The sequence below is a fragment of the Tympanuchus pallidicinctus genome, unplaced genomic scaffold (genome assembly GCF_026119805.1).
Source record: "Tympanuchus pallidicinctus isolate F22 unplaced genomic scaffold, pur_lepc_1.0 scaffold30, whole genome shotgun sequence".
Lineage (NCBI taxonomy): Eukaryota > Metazoa > Chordata > Aves > Galliformes > Phasianidae > Tympanuchus > Tympanuchus pallidicinctus.
In genome coordinates, this window is record NW_026294748.1 from 5,168,931 (window position 1) to 5,187,673 (window position 18,743).

The 18,743-nt window shown below is 44.6% G+C and overlaps 1 protein-coding gene across 5 annotated transcripts in view; it reads right to left on the reverse strand.

Annotated features, from left to right (window-relative positions):
- Nucleotides 1-3,967: 3,967 nt before the first annotated feature.
- KCNJ5 (potassium inwardly rectifying channel subfamily J member 5) overlaps nucleotides 3,968-18,743 on the reverse strand; it is a 51,829-nt gene continuing 37,053 nt past the window's right edge. For 3 of the 5 annotated variants that reach the window (XM_052697116.1, XM_052697117.1, XM_052697115.1), the window contains 2 exons: nucleotides 13,991-14,937; nucleotides 3,968-4,791 (listed from right to left, as the gene is read on the reverse strand). In XM_052697116.1, coding sequence (XP_052553076.1) covers nucleotides 4,445-4,791; nucleotides 13,991-14,937 — 1,294 coding nt within the window. In that variant the 3' untranslated portion in view covers nucleotides 3,968-4,444. Of the gene's footprint in view, nucleotides 4,792-13,990; nucleotides 14,938-15,659; nucleotides 16,985-18,743 lie in introns of those variants that run through there. The other 2 variants (XM_052697121.1, XM_052697118.1) reach the window with 2 other exon arrangements.

Consider the following 18,743-nt stretch of genomic DNA (forward strand, 5'->3'; position numbering starts at 1 on the left):
CATTTATACCAGCAAGGACCAGTTGTTTGTTCAGTTCATTATTCTGGTGGTCTATCACGTGTGCTACAGGAATCACTGCAGGACTCAGCCCTGCTGGCTGCTCTGCAGACACAACAGCAGCAGTCCTGCACGCCGCAGCTCACGGTTTCACTGCAAGGAGCCTGAGAACAGATGGGCAGGAAAAACAGGCAGGGGAAGCACAAGGCAGAGAGGCAGCTATGATTCAGTAAAACCTGATATCATGGAATAAATGTGATAAAAACTTCTCATCTGTGTTACTGAAGGGTCCTCAGAGCTGCAGACCCACTCCCTTCTCCTTATCTGAGTGCTGTTTCAGCCATGCAGTCTGTCTCTACTCAGCCTGGCAGCAAAGAGAAGCCTCATCCCATCCAGACAAACCCCTCCTGGCCTTCCTTCAAGGGTCGGTTGGGCAGTGGCTCTCTCTGCCTGCACCTGGCATCTGTTTCTTCTCTTTCTATTCTGGGAGGAAGAGAAACAGCTGAGCTCTGCTACCGAATGCGAGGGAGGCAGATGGGGCGTGAATTCGGTAGTGATTGTACTGCTCATTTGTTTGGCATGAAAATGATGGACACGTGATAGAACAACACATGGGGGGTAGGAATACTGAATAGCATTCACCATCATTACTTTTCCCATTCCTGCGAGTTTTTTTTTTCCTCATTCAGTGATAAATCTGCATGAATATGGATGGCTACAGTTGCCATCCTAATTCTCATGAGGTTTTTCATCTGATGGGCTTTCCTATTTCTAGGAGTTCCTATGGTGCATTTCTTTCCCTTTCAAACAATGGGAATAGTCAGTGTAACTGCTTAGCTAGCAGCACACGCTCCTTTGCAGGCACTGCTGAGTGTTTGGGTAACAGGTAAGGGGGAGGCATTTGCTTCCATTATGGGATAGAACCACGGATTCATAGTATTTTTTAGCAACCTTTGGCTTTACCTGCATTTAGTTAACTGAGCTGTAAATCCTCACAGGATTGGAGGACCGAAGTAGAATTTCGAAAGAATATACTTGAATATCAGATTTTTGTGATATGAACCCCAGCATCTTCATCAACCAGGACCATGAGTTTGATACTTTCTCAGGGCTTTACTTTTTAGCAAGAGTAATTCCAACAGCATGTGCTGTTCAAAAATAGCCACCTCTGTATGCATCTGCCTACACACAGTAACACCTGGACGTGCAGCCCTCCTCTCCAAAGCACAGCCAATAGTCCTTCAGAGCTGAGCACTGCTCTGTTGTATGCTGGCATCACAGAGGGATCACCAGGCTCCACCAGAGTGTCTTCCCATCTCCCTGGCATAAATGAGATTGGAACTTGCCCTTGACTTCTTCATATAGCAAAATGCCACCAGATAGATGCTCCTGCTTCCCACTCCTCGCACCTACCTAAGTGACCAGTTATCCCTGGGCTGATTGGTGCCAGTGGGAGCATCAGAATCAGACTTTCAGCACTTATCTCTGTGTCGCTGGCCTCAAAATGGAAACTGCTGTCACTTTTATGCATGGACTCGGAGCTTGCCTAGTTTCCCTGTAACCTCATTAAGTGTCCTCTCCATCATCCCCAAAACTGCTGCTTAACGCATTCTGGCAACGCGCCCTCCTGTATTGCAGCAGATATGGCTGGCAGTGTGCAGAGCTTATGACAAGGTATTAATTACTTGAGCATAAATAACATTCCCCTTATCTCTGCTTCAAGATCCGCTACTTCTGATGGAAATATATTCATAATAATGAATGAGAGAAAACGATAAAAGGAGTAAATCTGAGCATAAAAACGAGTGACAGGTCTCACAATGAGTGAAAATTAAAGCCAGGGAAGCTCAAATGAAAAATAAAGGTACATTTCAACGTTTCTATTGATTATGCCCAGAAAGCAAATGCCAACACTTGCACTTCTAATGTCCATGCATCCTCACATCAATCTAAGAAACACAGTTCAGTAAAAACTAATGGAGCTTAAATGTGGAAAGTCATGCAGGAGGAAGCAGTGAATGGAGACATCCAGGTCAGCTGGGCTGTGTGAGAGCACTGTGACACTGCATAAAAGCAGAACAGTTGGATGATGTGGTCTGGGAGAGCAGCTGATGCGCAGGATGAGGGCTTGCAGGTCTCCTTCCCACTGCAGCCCCAAGCCCCCAAACAAAGCCAAGCTGAACAACAAAGCCTTTACTGTGAGCAGCTCTCCTTCCCTGTCTCCATTCACAGCTCATCAACTCTCCTGTGTTAGGAAGGTGTTTTCCATCTATCCTGCCAAGAAATACAGTTTTTTGTTTGCTCAGAAACATTCATTAATGATTGCAGGAAAGAAATGTGTACCTGAAATCAAACTACTTCAATCAGTGTTGGCTGCTGAGACTTCCATTGTTTTGTACTGTGTTGTGCTGGAAAAGCACATAAAAAATTTGAGCAGATAGGTTTGCCTGCTGGAGAGAGGAAGTTTACCTTTATGACTGCATGAAGGAAGAGACTTCTCTTACTTTCAGAAAAACTCAACATGCTCAATGAAATCAACCTCTGTTTGGGATGCAGCTCAGGAGGAGAACATGGGCTGGCTTGAGATGCTTTGGGAAGGCAACAACCAGACTGCCTGACCCAACCTCCACATACCTGACTGTCATGCTATGCAACTGGAAAGTATGGTTCCTTGTATGTACTGAATACTCAGTGCATGCTCACACTGACACTGAAGCATCTCTTCGACAAGGTGCTTAGGCCTATGTGCAAACTTCAAATGCAGGAACAGTCTGAGGGAGCCAAGAAACACACAGCTGCATAAGGGCTTTGCTCAAGAAGAGAGGAATATTTAACTCTCAGTCATTGTAATGGATGTGCACACACACCCAACTATACATTCAGCAATTATTTTGCTACTAATAATGTTCAGTGACAAAAATTCCTAAGGTGTAGGATATACGATTTCTCAGACTCGACAGTACTGGAAAAGAGCAGCTTTGTGTGATGAGATCTCAGGGGAAATGAAGTGGTGAAATAGCATTTTGGCAATTTGAAGATGGCTAGCTTCTCTCTGGAGGGTATCACACAGGTAGAAGAAGCAAGGTACAGATGCAATCCAGTGCCATTTTCCAAGCTGTCTATCTCTGGCATCACGTAGGGGACCCAGCCAGCCCTCTCTCATGCTGAATTGAACTGGACAAGTTAGCTCGCCAGCTAGAGCTTATATAACCTCCCTCTGAGGGGCTGAAATTGCCTCTGCCTCACATGGATCAGTCACAGTTCTACTTTCCATTACTCTCTCCTACATTAGGAGTTCACTTCAGCTACAGACTGAAACATTCTGGAATATAAAAAAAATCTTTGCAGAGGCAGAGGTAGAGTGAGAAGTGAGGATCTTAGAAAAAGGACAAGCCATTCTAGGAAATTTTACCTATTTTTCCCCCTATTATCTTATCTTTTTAGTTAATCCTGTTCTGTACTCTTGCACCTCCTACCTCACGAAAGAAGAACGTTGCAGGGCCAGCCACCAACCAGCATGCTTGAAGTAGTGGGGCCAGATGGCTTTGCTTATGTCAGCACGTGTTCCCATTAGCTATAGGAACATCAGCATCTAAACCCTTACTGTAAGCATGCATTTTATGGAAGAGAGTTTGGCAAATTCACTTACCCAGTCTACCTACTCCAGGAACTCTAGGTGAAATTCATTTCAAGTTCCCAGGTAGCTACATATCTTTTTTTAATAATCAACTGGAAATGAGACACCCAGCCAGAAAAGAAACCTTTACTGGGGCAGCATCTATCTGTTCTCATTGTGGATGGACTGTGAAGTGTATCAGTAGTTCCATAAGAAGAGTGCACAAAGATGATAGACAAAAACATTGGATAAACCTGCTAAGATCTGCAGGGAAAGCTGTCCTGTTTTGTAAGAAATAAACAATGATCTCTGTGGTCTTGGAGCAGAACACCAACTAAGCTCTTTTGCAAAAATCACAAAACAAAAACTCCACGATGTACAGGAGAGGTTTTTTGGTCTTCTTTTAATTAAGCAGTAACAATATCTACAACACATACACTCACAAGTTAAGTGAAGGCATGAAAACACATTCTTCATACTGAGATGGGAGCTTCTAGATCTTTACCTTTGTAAATACCCTTGCAAGGGGAAATGTTTTGAATGTCCAATGAACATCTTTTGAAACAACTACTGGTGGGGATTTCAATTTTAACCGTGATTGTATTTAGTGAGCCTTGTCCACAGAGATCCAAATGCTTTGCAAATGAGTTCAAAGCTCAGGACCTCGCCGTACAGTTAAAAGGGAAGGGAAACAGAGGCACGGTGCTGTGCAGTGACTCGCCAGGATCAAGCAGCAGGAAAGAGATCTGGATATAAACCTCAGGTCTCTGACTCCCAGTCAATTCCTCACTTGCTGTGTGTGTGGGTTTTGACTGCCCAGCAGCTCACGTGTTATACAGGCAGATCTTCTTTCACCTCTCCCGCTGTCCCATTGGCTCCACTGAATGCTGCTGGCTCCCTGTCTTCTTCCTCTTCCTCTTCCTCCCCTTTCGCCGTCTCTGCTTCTCTGCCTCCACCCAGGACAGTGGCACTGGAGATGCTGCTGAGGAGTTGGCCTTCCCGGCGGGACTGGGCCAGCTCTTTGGCACAGCACACAGGAGTGTTGGTTTCATAAGTGCTGTGGAAGCTGTTGTAATCAACTTCGTAAAAATCCTTCTCCAGGGTGAGGACAGGAGTGAAGCGATGTCCCCACAGCACCTCTGTGTCCATGTAGGAGCTGCGAGCTTGGCAAGTCATCCCTGGGTGGAAAGAGAGGGATGTTAAATGCAAAGCTTCCTTACATGCTCACCCAGCCACTTCTTTCATTTAAAAGCACTTTCATGTTATTTCCATACCTGATTGCTCTGGGACACAGACAAAGTCTTCGCTTAATAAGCCTCATAAAAGCCTCTATCATGAAAAAGCTGAGCTCTCAAAGGAAAAGGGGTGGACTCATCGCCGCATCTTCAGACTGCTTCCTGAAACCTGCACTTAAGGCTTTGAAGTCTGGTAGCACTAAGCAGCTTCTCTCTGTCCTCACATTTCTCTGTCGAAGTGCTGCTTCCTTGTGTGGCTGCTACTAACAGTATTTCTGATGAATCACGTGCTAGAATGACATACAACCCCACCAGTGCACTTCAATCCTGACCCACACAGCCCCCGAGGAGGATGAACAGCTGCCCTGCCTAGGTCACCTGCACTCCCACTCTGTCTCATGCTGTCCCTCTCAAGCTACAGCCCAGCTATTCCCCCTGCACACCAAGTGATGCAGTCTGTAAGGAGGAACAGCCCCCTGCCCCATTGATGTGACCCACATGGCATGCTGGCTTACATATTCCTTTGGAGAGTTCAATCCAACTATAATAGGTTGGCTGAATCAAAACACACAGCATTGCATAGTCAAGCTTGTAAGCACATTGAATTGAGCCTCTTAATGGAAAGAATGAACAATGGGCAACATGAAACTGATTTTGTCCAGCTTCTTCTCAGCCCCAAGAATTGGAGTTTGTTTATGTGCTTAGAAAACTTTGAAAGAGGCTTTGCAGAGCAGAGATAAGGATTCAGCACTGGAGTGACCTCCTCTGGAATCACCAGCTGATTGAGAAGCCAAGGCTGACTTCTGTTCCAAACATTTGTCATCTGCTCATCCTGAACGTGTTATGCTTTTGCTCTTCATTCTGGTGAAATGTAGAAATGCTGACCTCACAAAGCCCTCCCACTGTTCTCCTTTGGAGTGTCAGTGATGGCCCTGACTGGAATACATTCAAAACATGCACTTGATCTAGTTTGCAGCCAATGCTTCCAAGCCTACCTCCTGCAGCCCGAAGTACGCAAACAAATCTGAAATAACGCACAGGGGGAAAATAATGGTGTCAGATGCTTCAGGAAAGAGCGTTTGTGTTCTCACCACGTGAGCTCTATGGACTGATGAAATCTCAGAGTAATCAAAAAACTTATCCTTTCAAAAAGCCACCTCTGAACAGTCTGAAGTTTGTTTCTTGTTTTGCTGCTGCAGTCTATAAAGACATGAGCACAAGCAGGATCTGCTGAAGACTTTACTTGCCTCTTACGAAGTGCTTTCAAAGCCCAGAAATGCAGAAGAGGCCACTGATACTCACAGGGCTAGGAGCTGTGAGCAGACAGGCTGACTCCTACCATGGCTTTCCAGGAGCTGCCTACAGGCATGGCGTTGTGAACCCAGGCCAAGAAAGAATGACTTTGCTAAATGCAGGGGTCTGAGGCATCCAAAGGGAACCCCTGCCTTGTAATCACGGCCTGAAATAGTTCCTCCACTGGGGGAGAACCTGACAGTGAACCCGAACTCCAGAGACACGATCATGGTTATTTCCTGCTGTAAATATTCAATTAAGGAAGGAACAATAGAAAGCTTTCATCAACCAAATACTGCTCGCTGCCAGCTTCCTGCAGGAGCTGCTTTCTGTAACCCCAGGGGTACGCAGAGCCAGCACAATAAGACAACTTGTAATTGCTCCATAATCCCATTCAAATATTCCTTTTTAGCACATGTGCAGTGGTATTTTAATTGCGTGGGGACATACTGCTTGGCAACTCCTACATTACCCAGTAAACAACAGCATTGTCTCTGCCTCAAATTCCATTAAGTGCCTGCTTTGCAAGCTGCCCTGTGCTCTTCAGCCTGGTTAATTAATGCAGCTGTAATGTCCCCGGCTAATCACTGCCTTTGTAACTGCAGAAAGATGACAGAGGAGGTGTGGAAACAATAAACCTTGCTTTTATTAACAGCACAGGGATGCAGCCTTCTCCCATTTGCATACAATGTGCACTCTGCCTTCTGTGCTGTAGATGTCCAATTCAGTCTTGCAGTGGGATTGATTTATTCACTAGGCTCACACCTTTCGTGCACTGCTCTGCACTCTCTGCAAAAACCAGCAGTTCTACTTCATCAGCCTTGCCTGTCCAAGTCCATGGGTGAAGTAAATCATTACATCCTATGCTCACATCCATCAAGAACCACGCCAAGTGGGCCGCTGCCATTCCATTCCATTGCAGCAGCCCTGCCCTGTGAGCTCCTGCTGCAGCTGTCTGAAGTGCTGCTGCCCTGCAGAGTGCATGCAATAAACGGGGGGAGATCTAAAAACCCTGGATTTCTTGCAAAAATAGTCCTAGTACGATACTTGGTCTTGAATAACGCTGCTAATGCTTTTCTTAAAATAGATATAATTACATGCTTTAGGTTTAAATGGTGTGGATATTTAGTATAGTTATAGGGAAGGAAGGAAGCAATATTTGGTGACTGGGGCATTTCATTCAAACTCGTTTCATGCCAAAGAATATCTTCATTTCCCCTTTGTCAGCATAAGCAGATGTGCTTCAAAACTTACATCCAAACAAAAATCACAGAGATTTTTACTTTCCAAGCATATTGATTTTTCCAGGACCATTAGAAGTTTAATTTTCTCCTAAACAAACTGGTTTCAAAATGAGGAAGTATTCCTACTATGAATTTGTGCTGCCTGCCATCTGTGTAAATGTGCAAAATTTTCACTTTTCAAATTCCAGCTTCACCTCCCTCACCCACCTCATTTCAGAGCTCAGCTTTCAGCTGCAAACAAAACTGAATTTGAACTGAAACCAGATGAAATTTAGAAGCACAAAGTTACAAACAGACGCACCAAGATTTCAGTAAAGCTGGAGTCAGCTCCAGTCCTTTCACATAGCTGGAGACCGGAGAAGGGCCTCCTGGTTCCAAGTTCTGCATTCAGCATTTCATAGAGTGTTAATGATCATTTCATTACAGTGGAACCCTAAGGACTTTGGTTCTGCTGACCAGGATCACCAATGGGGTCTGTGCATGCTCCTGTTCACAGCAGCCAGGCATGCGTTCAGAAGGGTTTGTTTCTGCTTTGCAGTCAGTGAAAAGATGTGCAATATATTGCAGTGTGTGTTGAACCAGGTGTTTCATTACGTTCGAGAACGGAGTCACTGAGGAAAGATTCCTGTGTAAAATTGGAATCAGGGAACTCTACCAAAAAGGCGCTTTTCTGTCATCAAAATCAATAGGGATCAAGCACCTTACATTTTATCAAAGACAAAGGCATGTAAATACATGCTGACAAAAAACAGTTATTTGATGGCTCTCTCAGTGAGGAGCCTATATTTTCTGCAATGCACTCAATGAGAGCTGCAGATTTCAGAACGTTTCACTGCTTGCAACACCACTGATTATGCAAGTGGAGCAGCGGCTGCTGGCTCTGCCTCACTGCTATGGAAAGGGGAAAAGCTGCAGGAGAAGCACTCCACATTTCCAAGCCTTACTTACCCTTAAGTCACCAGTTAAAATCAAACTTCATTATCGTGGGCCAAATCTAACTGCACTGTGCGGCTGTTTGGGTGCCCAGAGAAGAACCAGCCGTCTCCCTGCAACTTCAGAGGTCGTTTTTTCCCTACATGTACCATCACAGCCTATACCAGTATTGGCAGTTTCACAGGAGAGGGCAGGAGGACCACAAAGCACGACCCACCAGCCAAGAAATGGCTGCAGGCTTCCATCGGATCGCATCAGCAGCAGAGCTGAATCGTTTGGCACTGTTACACAGCCTGGACTTCCTCAGTGGGTACAGCCATCCCAACCCCTGGGGCTGTCAAGACAACGTTTTTCATCAGCCTAAAATTAACTCTCCTCATTTAAATGCCACGAGGCTCAGTGATTATCTGCTGGCAGCGCGTCATGTGGATGCTGACTGCATGTTTGCTGTATTTGCTCTGCTCTCTCTGCAGTTTAGCCACAGACACTGCTGGAGGTGATTTCACCTCTCTGGCCCCCGCTTCATGTGCTGTTGTGCACACGCTGATTTCTCCCCTTGTACCAGGTGCACTGAGGCTGCACAGTGCAGACTGCTGCTTCAGCTGAGCTCCAGCTGCACTACCAGGGTACAGAGAAAGAACTGATGGGCTCAGAGCTTTAACAGCAGACTGACGGCAAGCAGTAGCTATAAAAAATTTACTTCTATCACTCCATTTAAGAAATTCATGTCTTTGAATTAGCATCAGCATTTGGATAGTTATAAAAGTTATTAGTCCCTTTGCATTAATTAGACCGAGGAACACTGCAACCTCCAATAAGTCAGTTTTCCTCCAACTTCAAAAGGAATATTAGAAGGTAGGAGCATGGCCCTCCGATTATCCATGCTTGTCTCTTTGAGAAGAGGACATGTCCACGATTGATTCACTTTGATTTTTATGCCAGAGGAGAGTAATAGGATTTTAATATTTCTGAATGCTCTCCAGGCATGGAAAAGCTCCCAAGCATTGGGGAAAAAAAAATAATAAAAGGGCATTGTGATTTGAAAACCTTGAGTTCGATGGCCTTCCCTCTGCCTGGCAGAACCTGAGGCCCAGGTACACCCATAGCTGCAGACCCTTCACAAAGGCATTCGTAGTGATTGCAGGGACATCTAAGAAAAGAGATGTGCCCACGTCTGCCCATGGAGCACAGTGTGGGTGGTGAGAGCAATGACTGCAGGTGTCTATCTGTTGCCTTTAATTACATAGGCACTGCCTGTAACAGTTCTGCAAGGTCTTTCTTGCAGAAGAGAAAATGTATTTATATGCAAAATGCTAAACAAAACAAAAAGAGAACCCAAACCAGATGCTGAACGCATGAAATCCACTTATTATTTCAGCCTTCCTTTGTTCTCCCAAGAAAATCATGACTAATTTCAGAATGCATTATGTCGCAACTGCTTCTTTTTCTCCTACATATAAAGCCACAGCATTTGACTGTATCCTCTGTAAAGATGGATGGTTTGAGATGCAAAAGGGCCGCATTCCCACAGGGACAAGATGAGGAACTGAGATGCAGAATCCTGGCACATGGCTGATTACTTACATACATATATATTTACTTATGTAGACTGTCAGTCAGAAATGTATCTACCTCTCCTTTCCAGGTGTTTACTATAATTTTGTTCAGTCAGGTCTTTCGACTGTGTGGTATTTAATGCAGGTGGAGAGAAGGGGCAGCAAAAACCAGTGAAGACGAAGGGTGATGTGACAAACACCAATGCACCAATGTCTCGATGCCCAGATGTGAGCAACACTGGACACTGTAGACTCAGAATTAGGTTTACAGGACAGGTACTGGTACATTTAATCTTGGTTAGTTATCACTAAATAGCAGCAGAAAGGCGAAGCTGGAAGAGAAGATCTCTTCTCTGGTGTGTAGACCATGCCATCAATCGGAATGATGGTGACATTGCTTTTTTAAATGGAACCTATTCCTATGCCATTTCTTCACCACACAACCCAGCTGACTCTGCGACAACATGGAAGAGGTTTGTGAATTCCCACTGTGTTTGCACACCCTGGCAGCCCTGGTTGATATGAAGTACCAGGAGGGCAAGGCCAAGACATGGCCAACAACAGCCTGGCCCCCTTCTGTCAATAGGATGGTTCTGATTTTCTCTTGCCATTGTGGGAAGCAGAAAGACAGTGAAAGCAAAAATGTATTCACTTGGCAAACAGATTTTCTATCTTTGCTCTCTTTCCTTTTATTGCAGGTCAAATTTGGGCCAGCTGGACGAGTGTCTCTTTAAGATATGGCATGAGAGAATTAATTCCCTAAAGTAATCTCTATGACCAATTCATTAAGCGAGCACTGTGAGCAGAGCTGCTGCTTTCAGGATGCCCACAAAGCAGCAGTGAAGTCAGAACTCTTGTCATCTATATTGATTTTGTCCCTCCAGTGGTTATTTCACTCAGCAACGATCACCACAGATCTGCCCAGAAATGCAGCCTCCCTTTGGTGCTCTTAACCTCTTGTGGAGTCACAGTGCCACAGCCACACTGAAATAATGCTTGGAAAGGCCCTGAGCAGCAGCTGTCTGCACAGGTTGGGAGTGCAATGGCTGTGGATCCCTGGAGAACTCTCACTTCACTAATAAAATGTTTATTTTCTTCACCAGCCAAAGGAAAACCCAGCATTTCAGGCAGGCTGATGTGCTTCCTATGTGCTGGTGACCCTCAGTTTCTTTACCCTATTGAAAAATCCAAGCCCAGTGGAAAATAGAAGCATTCTTTTAAACAATGTTTCTCTTTGTAAACAAACAAACTAACAATCACTTTTTATTTGAAACTATTTACTGCCTTTGCCTTCCATGGAATGGGAATTTAATGCCAGTAAGAGTTACCTGTCTGAGAGCAGGACAAAGCATTTCTTGGACAACATGTGGCTATCTAAAACTACAGGCTGTGGCAATGAAATTGCTCTCCTCAACGATTATTCACTGAATGTTATTCACTCAGAGATGATGCTCAGAATTCCTTCGGTCATTTACACATTGACAATCACAACACAGTTGGATCTGGCCCCCTTCCCAAACTCCTCATCAAACACAGCCATCTTCCCCCACCATTGCAGGGTATGGCTGTTGTTCTCTACAGCCAGGGAGAGTCTCCATTAGTTCTCCCTCCTGCCAATAAACTGCAGAGCTGATCTCCCCCAGGCTGCACACAGGACCTGCCTGCTCTGGAGCACTGTGAGCAGAGCTGGATGTGTCTAATAGCCCCCCCAATAGGGGGTTATTAAGGGAACAAGCAGCATGCTGTGTTTTCTTGCTGTCCAAAACCTGAACAGGTTGTAGTGGTGCCATCATTTAATAGAAGTGGCACTGCAGGTAAATTATACCATTCCAGAAAGCAGATGAGGCTTGGGCAATAGGAGGGAAAGGACCAAAAGAATTTTCTAGGAGCAAAAGTTATGATACGAAGGGAGGGTCTTCACAATGAAAGCCTCCAGAATGGGTTTATCAAGATTATGAAGAGTAAGGACAAAGCAGGGAACCAGAAACACTGTGCTTCCACAAGCCACTTTCAACGAGACAAAACATCACTCATGTGCCATTCAGAAAACCATTTCAGCCTCTGAATCAGATCACACCATCAGCTGAGGTCTGCTCCCACTCTGCTCTAAGCCCAGTGCAAACTGGCTCTCCTAGCCCCAGTTTTGAAATTTCACAACGTGTCTTTGAGACCATAACAAATCGTTTCCACAGATGTCTGTTCCTTAATATCATTACACACAGGCCTGCACAATCCCTCTGGGAAAGGAGCCCATTTGTAAAGTAATATTATTCCTATGCCATGCTTTTAATTTTAAGGTTGTTGCTGATAATGACTTCCCCTCACACACATCCAGCAGGAACTGAGCTCTCATAGGAGGACAGCAGAGCAGTACTGTTGAAACAGAATTGGATGTTGTCACGGTGTGATGAGGAAAGAGGCTTTGGACATGCAAGGAACTGCATTCCATGCTCACATTAGGTGGTTCTAGTATGTGGTAATTGTTTAGGCTACAAAATAAGCTCCCATTACAAATCCTCCCCTTTAATATTCTTTTCCACCCCCTCTTCTTTTGCCACATCTCTACAAAATTCTGCTGGCGAAGAATATTTGCCTAGCAATGCCGCATGAATTCCACCCATACAATACAGAACTCCAACCTAAGCACAGTGCAGTCTGCATAACCACAAATTAGCTGTCATAAATGCTCACCTATTGCTATGCACTAATGACTATAGGGAGATATTAGGGCACAGAGTTCTCTAGATTGCTATCTTTGGGGCTGAGGTTCTGGGATGCAGGATTTGGAAAGATTATTCCTCCTTACATTCAGCTGTTTGGAGACCAACAGGGACAAATCACAAGGAAGGGATAATATCAATTGTAAGCAAAGGGCAGAATCTGTGGGACAGGATGCTGATGCCATTGAGAAAGCAGAAACCCCATATTAGTGTTTCAGAGAGAACCTGTGCTTCAACAAGATGAAAAAATACTTGGGTTCAGAGCAGCCTTGTAACAAAAATCCTTAAATGCCAAAGGGCAAAATTACTCATAAAAGCATTTCTGAATCTTTGAGTCTTTCTAGGCTCCCACATCTCTAGACAGCAATTTGCTCCTCTCTGCTGCCTGCAGTCCCATTGCCCTTAAGGACCCTGATCTGACCACGGCACGCTGCCAACCCCAGGCTGAGAAAGCCTGCCTGAAGGGAGCATCAGCATCTCAGGCTGCTTAAAATCACTTGCTCCCTGTTGGCTCTTTCTCAATGCCTAGAATAAATGAATTAGCTGCAAGTGGGAAAATGATCCCTTACGCCTTGTCTTTTAGGTATGACTCCAGAGTAAAAGCATCTTCTCCATTAGCTGTGCCCCACAGGGATGCACTGCAGTGGGAAGGACACGGAGGGCCTTTGCAGATATCCATCCTCTCACCCTGTGAGAGGCACGCTGCCATATCCCTTTTACACACCTTGAAAGGCTGAGGCACGCAGCTTTTCCAGATTCATTTTAAATGAAAGCAGATTTCTTTCATTGCCCACCACAAATACACCCATAGGAGGAAACTGGGAATCACTTGAGCATATCTCCTGATCTGCCTATTGCACAGAATTGTTTTATGCTGTTAAACAGCTGGTATTTTTCCTCTCTGAGCTGCTTTTTAAATACATGTCCTGCATCATGTGTAAGTCATCCAGTTTCAGCACACGCTGTTTTATGGGATATTGTAATACTGGGGCACTTCCTTCATAGCCTCCATTAAGTAGCAACACCACAGCAGTATCTGAAATAACAGAGTTGCAGCCAATTTTTAATACTGAGGAGAAATGGAAAAGGATTTGCAGCATGAATTTTGATCACAGAAAACAGAACCACACAAGACCTCAAAGATTCGTTCAGTTCATTCCTTTTTTTTCCCATGGATCTATTCTAATTGATTATGGACAGCTCTTCATCTAACTCCTTTGTGTGACCCCAAATACTGCAGTGTCAGCTAAAGGACCTCTCTTTCAATCACTGTCCAAATCAGACGACGATCCCTTACCCAAATGATTCACAAGAGAATGATAAACCCCAATATGATCTCAGTGAAATTTCTCCCTTTTCTCCCTCAGAACTGGGACTGACTTTGACAAGTGCTTACCTGTTGCTTCCACCATCCCTTCCAGAATGACCACAATCTCAAACTCTTCCTTCTCCAGCTGGGTGCGGGACATCTCCCAGAAGGGGCTTTTCTCATTGATTTCATGTGAGATGATAAGAGGCGACACCAGGAACAATCTGTCATCTCCAGTGTCAAATCCCACATTGATATCTGTTTGGTTCAAGGGGATGAACTCTCCCTCTTTGGTCTGTTTGGACTTAATCAGTTTGGCTCTGATGGAAGCCTCGACAATGTGGGAATTGCGGAGGTCTCCAACACGGAACATGAGACAGAGCTTCTCATCCCTCATGGAAATCACTGCATTGTTAGAAAACATGAGGGTTTCAGCTCTCTTCTTTGGTTGGCTGATCTTGACAAACATGCATCCCACCATGAACGCGTTGACTATGGAACCCAGAATAGCCTGGATCAGGAGCAGCACAATGCCCTCTGGGCACTTCTCCGTTATAACCCTGTAGCCATACCCAATTGTAGTCTCAGTTTCAATAGAAAAGAGAAACGCAGAAACAAATCCACTGAGATTTTCAACGCAAGGGATCCAGTTTTCATCTTCAAGATGGTCCAGGTCTCCCCGGATATAGGCAATGAGCCACCATATGAACCCAAAAAACAACCAAGTGATGGTATAGACCATAGTGAAGACAAGAAGATTAAAACGCCATTTGAGGTCCACCAGAGTAGTGAAGAGGTCGCTCAGGTATCGGTAGGTTTCTTGGACGTTCCCATGGTGCACATTGCACTTGCCACTTTTCTCCATGTATCGCTGCCGTGGCTTCTTACCTTCTGCTGTTATGAGCCTGGTTCTGTCAGTGGCGATGGGGACGTCATCCCGAGCCTGCTTGGGAATCTTCTTAGGCTCTCTGGATGCAACTCCGATGTCCATGTCCTGGTTCATGAAGATCCTAGAATCTCTGGCCATGGCTGGGCTGGGGGAGAATAAAGAAATGAAGTTTAAGATCAGAGGGAGAGAATCGAGACAACCACCAAATCATCGTGCTGTGTGAACCACTACAGACAGAGCAGGACCACAGGGAGTGCAAACATTAAAACTGCCTTGACAAAGCATGCTGATACAGGGCTGGATAACAGGCTAACTTTGCACTGGGAAAGATTTTTGCTCGAGTCACACCTTCCCTCCTGGTACTGATCTGCACAGCACTCTGAAGGGCTTCTCTGCCAGCATCCCCTTGCTAAATACAGCACTGTGCTGAACGGGGTGTTAAAAACTGATCCATAGCACACAGTCCCTGTGAGGCTGCCTGCCACTTCACTTATTGCATCACTGGACCTCTGAAACATGCAACTGAGAATGGACTGGGTGATGTTTTCCTTGATGAAACTTTCTGGTTTTCCTTTACTTTTCTTACATGGTGCTCACTTGTTTCTTTGTTTTAGACCCAAAACTTCTCAGAGATCACAACCAGAAGCAAAGTACAGCTGTAAAGATGTATGCTCTCAAAAGGGATTGGATTTTCCTGGTGCCTCAGGTCTGGGGTACCAAGAGAAGCCTTAGAAATGCACAGAAATTCTCTGCACTACTGCCTACCTAAATCTCACACAAGTCTAAATTATTCATCAAGGTTTCCCTTACAGTCAGCAGAGTAAAGAACCTCCAGGGATAATGCAGATTTCAGATGTACTGATTCACCTTCTGGGTACATTCACTGCCTTCCACAAATTATTCTGGGATCCTGAATTCCAGAGGTGAAATAGGCTTTTAGTTCAGCATCTTCAACTGTGTGTCCATGGGTGTGATGGATCCAGGCCTACTGGTAACCAAATAGATGAGAGCTCTTCTACCTCATTTGATGCCAGACAAACAGCAGACACTTTCAGAAATGTAACAGCTTTTAAAAACCCACGGTCTACATGCAAAACTGTGCTTGATCAGATACAAACAATACAAAATGATGTCTGAAATGATTTTTTGCTGGTTATCATGTAGCATCCTGTTTACTCAGATGATTCAATATACCTCTAAAGAAAAAAACCCACACATGCTCCACAGAAAAATGAGAATCTCCACTCTAAATGCAGGGCACAGATAAAATCTCTGTGAAAGACTACCTGAGAAGCCTTAGGAATATCAAAGATAGGGTAGCAATATTCTCTATGATGTTCATTCTCTGCATTGCCCTCAGCAAATCCTATTAAAATCCAACTAAATCTATTACTGCTCCCTCTATCTTTAATCTTCTTATGAGCCTGTGAATAAGAAGAGGTGTAGAGATACAATTAAGAGTATCTTGGGAAAGATAATTTTAAGGACGAGGAATGTAGCTTCATCTTTTCAGAATTAAAAAGCACGAAGGGTGGGCAGGAAGGAAGCAGAGGCAGGATGAATACACAAAGTAACAAATCTCCACTTCTGTGCTGCTGTAGCCAAGTCTGGTTAACAGCAAAGAACTGCTCTACTCCCTTGTTACAAGTCACCATCAATCATTACCCCACTGAAACAGCCAGAGCCTGTTGTTGGAACCGTCCCTGCTGGCTCCATCCACCAGGGAGTCCGGCCATCTGTCCGCAGCGCAGCCCCAGCGCTTCCTTCTGCTGGCAAAGCTGCCTGCTTGGAAGGGTCTGAGGCAGGGCTGGGGCAGTGCAGTCACAGGAAGGGGAAGCAGAAGGGATTCGTGTATCTGGGATGGGAAGCTCAGGGAATCAGTTTGCTGTGCCCACTGCCTGACATCATAGACACGCTTAGGTAACCCCAGCACTGTGCTGCTCTCTTTCTCTAACAGTATCACCAAGAATTTGGGCAGGATATTAATCCTTACCTCTGTCCTCACATTCCTTCTCTGCAGAGGACTCTCAGGGCTGGCTAGCAGCAGATTTAGACATTTCCTCGTGTCATTTTCTACCAGTTTTTACAAATTCAAATCCCCACAGACATTGGTGTGGCTCTTTGCTGCCTTTTGGTGTACATCTGTTTACATGCTGTGTGAGAGGCTGCTTGAGCTGTGAGATATAAGGGTGCACACCGACACCTCACAGCGTGCAATGCCCTATGCCAAGTGCAAGTCAGAACAACCAGAAACTTTCATTTTGCTTTTTAATAGGAGAGAAAGCATCCCATCACTGATCTCCAAAGAATTTGATACAGACAGCCTCTTTGCTTCCTCCTCAGCAATATCACTTTTGCTCCTTGTATTGTTTGATCAATCCATTACTCCATTTGGATTCAAGATTTGGATCCATCTATATATGTGTAGAAGTGTGAAAGCAGGCAAATGTTGCAGGTTTCCAATCTTAAAAAGAATTTTGTTATTTTAAGAAATGTTATAGAAGTTAAAATTAAAACTGAATTTCACACTAAAACTACAAAGGAGAGAACAACTGATTTCAAGACATTCATCTATAGCGTAAGGTTCCATATTTCAGATTCATACCCAAGAGACCAAAAGGATCTGGAAACATATTAAAAAGATCAGAGTAGAATAAAAATAATCATAAGGACTAAATCCCTAGAAATATCACTCTGGTGAAACCAGCTACAAGGTCTGCCCATTAATGAAAATACAGGGAGACTTGCTTACACTAAAACACTCTGGGGACTGGCAACGCCACTTTTCTAATGCTACTGATCTTTAGCAATAGGTCAAGAGAAATCTGTCTGGAAATCTTTAGGAGCACCTCACAAGTGCTCCATTAAAGCAACGAAATTCCTGTTGTAAATGAACTTTACTGACAGCTGCAGCAGCCTTACAGCTTCTGCTAATATTTGATTTAATGCTCTCCCGTCGCAGTGGGAACTCAGTATGTGGTTACTGAAAATAATTAAGCACATGAATCTCTGAGCACAGGTTTGGGGGCCTGAAGACTATCCAGCTTTCTGCTACAAATGCCTGCAGTATTTATTCTCTAATTCAGAGCAAATCACTGCCTCTCCCTCTTCCTTAATTTCCCAACTGCAAAATCTGTGATACAAATACAGTCTGTGAGATCCGAGGCAGAAAAATCTAATAGGAAATTCACTATTATTCCCTTGTTAGTTCAACTGCACTGGGGAGTTTTATGATGGATGACAAGACACCAAAGAGGACCACTGTCCCTATGTAAGGAGTTGATTTACTTCTCTACTGCATGATATACTGCCATCAAGCACACACATCTTTTCCAGGTGCTGGTAATTGTGTGTAAGCATCTTACAGAGATTTAGACTTCAGTTTGTAAACCATTCCTCCATCCAGCAAAGAGATCTGTGACACAGAATTGCCTCTTACCATCACGCACGCCATCCTGCTTCACTGGCATTTACCATCTTTGGTTAAATGGGGCTAGGATAATAAAAATGTCACATTCGTACAAAGCTGCTTTCCTTTTGGACAGATAGCTGCAAAAGAAGATGTGAGTCACTGCATTATCAACCTTGCAAAGAGGCTTTTTATCAGACTGGCTGTTGCTCAGCTTTAGCCAGACAGACTTGGGGGCAGGCAGCGACATTTGGGCTCTTGGCTCTGCAGAAGCAGGGTCACACTGGAGTTTGTCCATATCTTCCCAAGGCATTGTTCTGCAGAGCTCTCTACAAGCCCATCCTACAGTGCTGATGTACCTCCTGACAGTCCCAAGAGCTCGTGATTAACATCTGCTGAAGACATTGCAGGAGGCAAACCTAACAAAGCCTGCAAGGGGTTTTTCCCCTGCTGGCCATGGTGACTTTTTCCATTTAGATAATTGCTGATCTCACTTGGGTAAGCGCATGTTTCAACATGGATAGGATTTGCCTTTGGAGAGG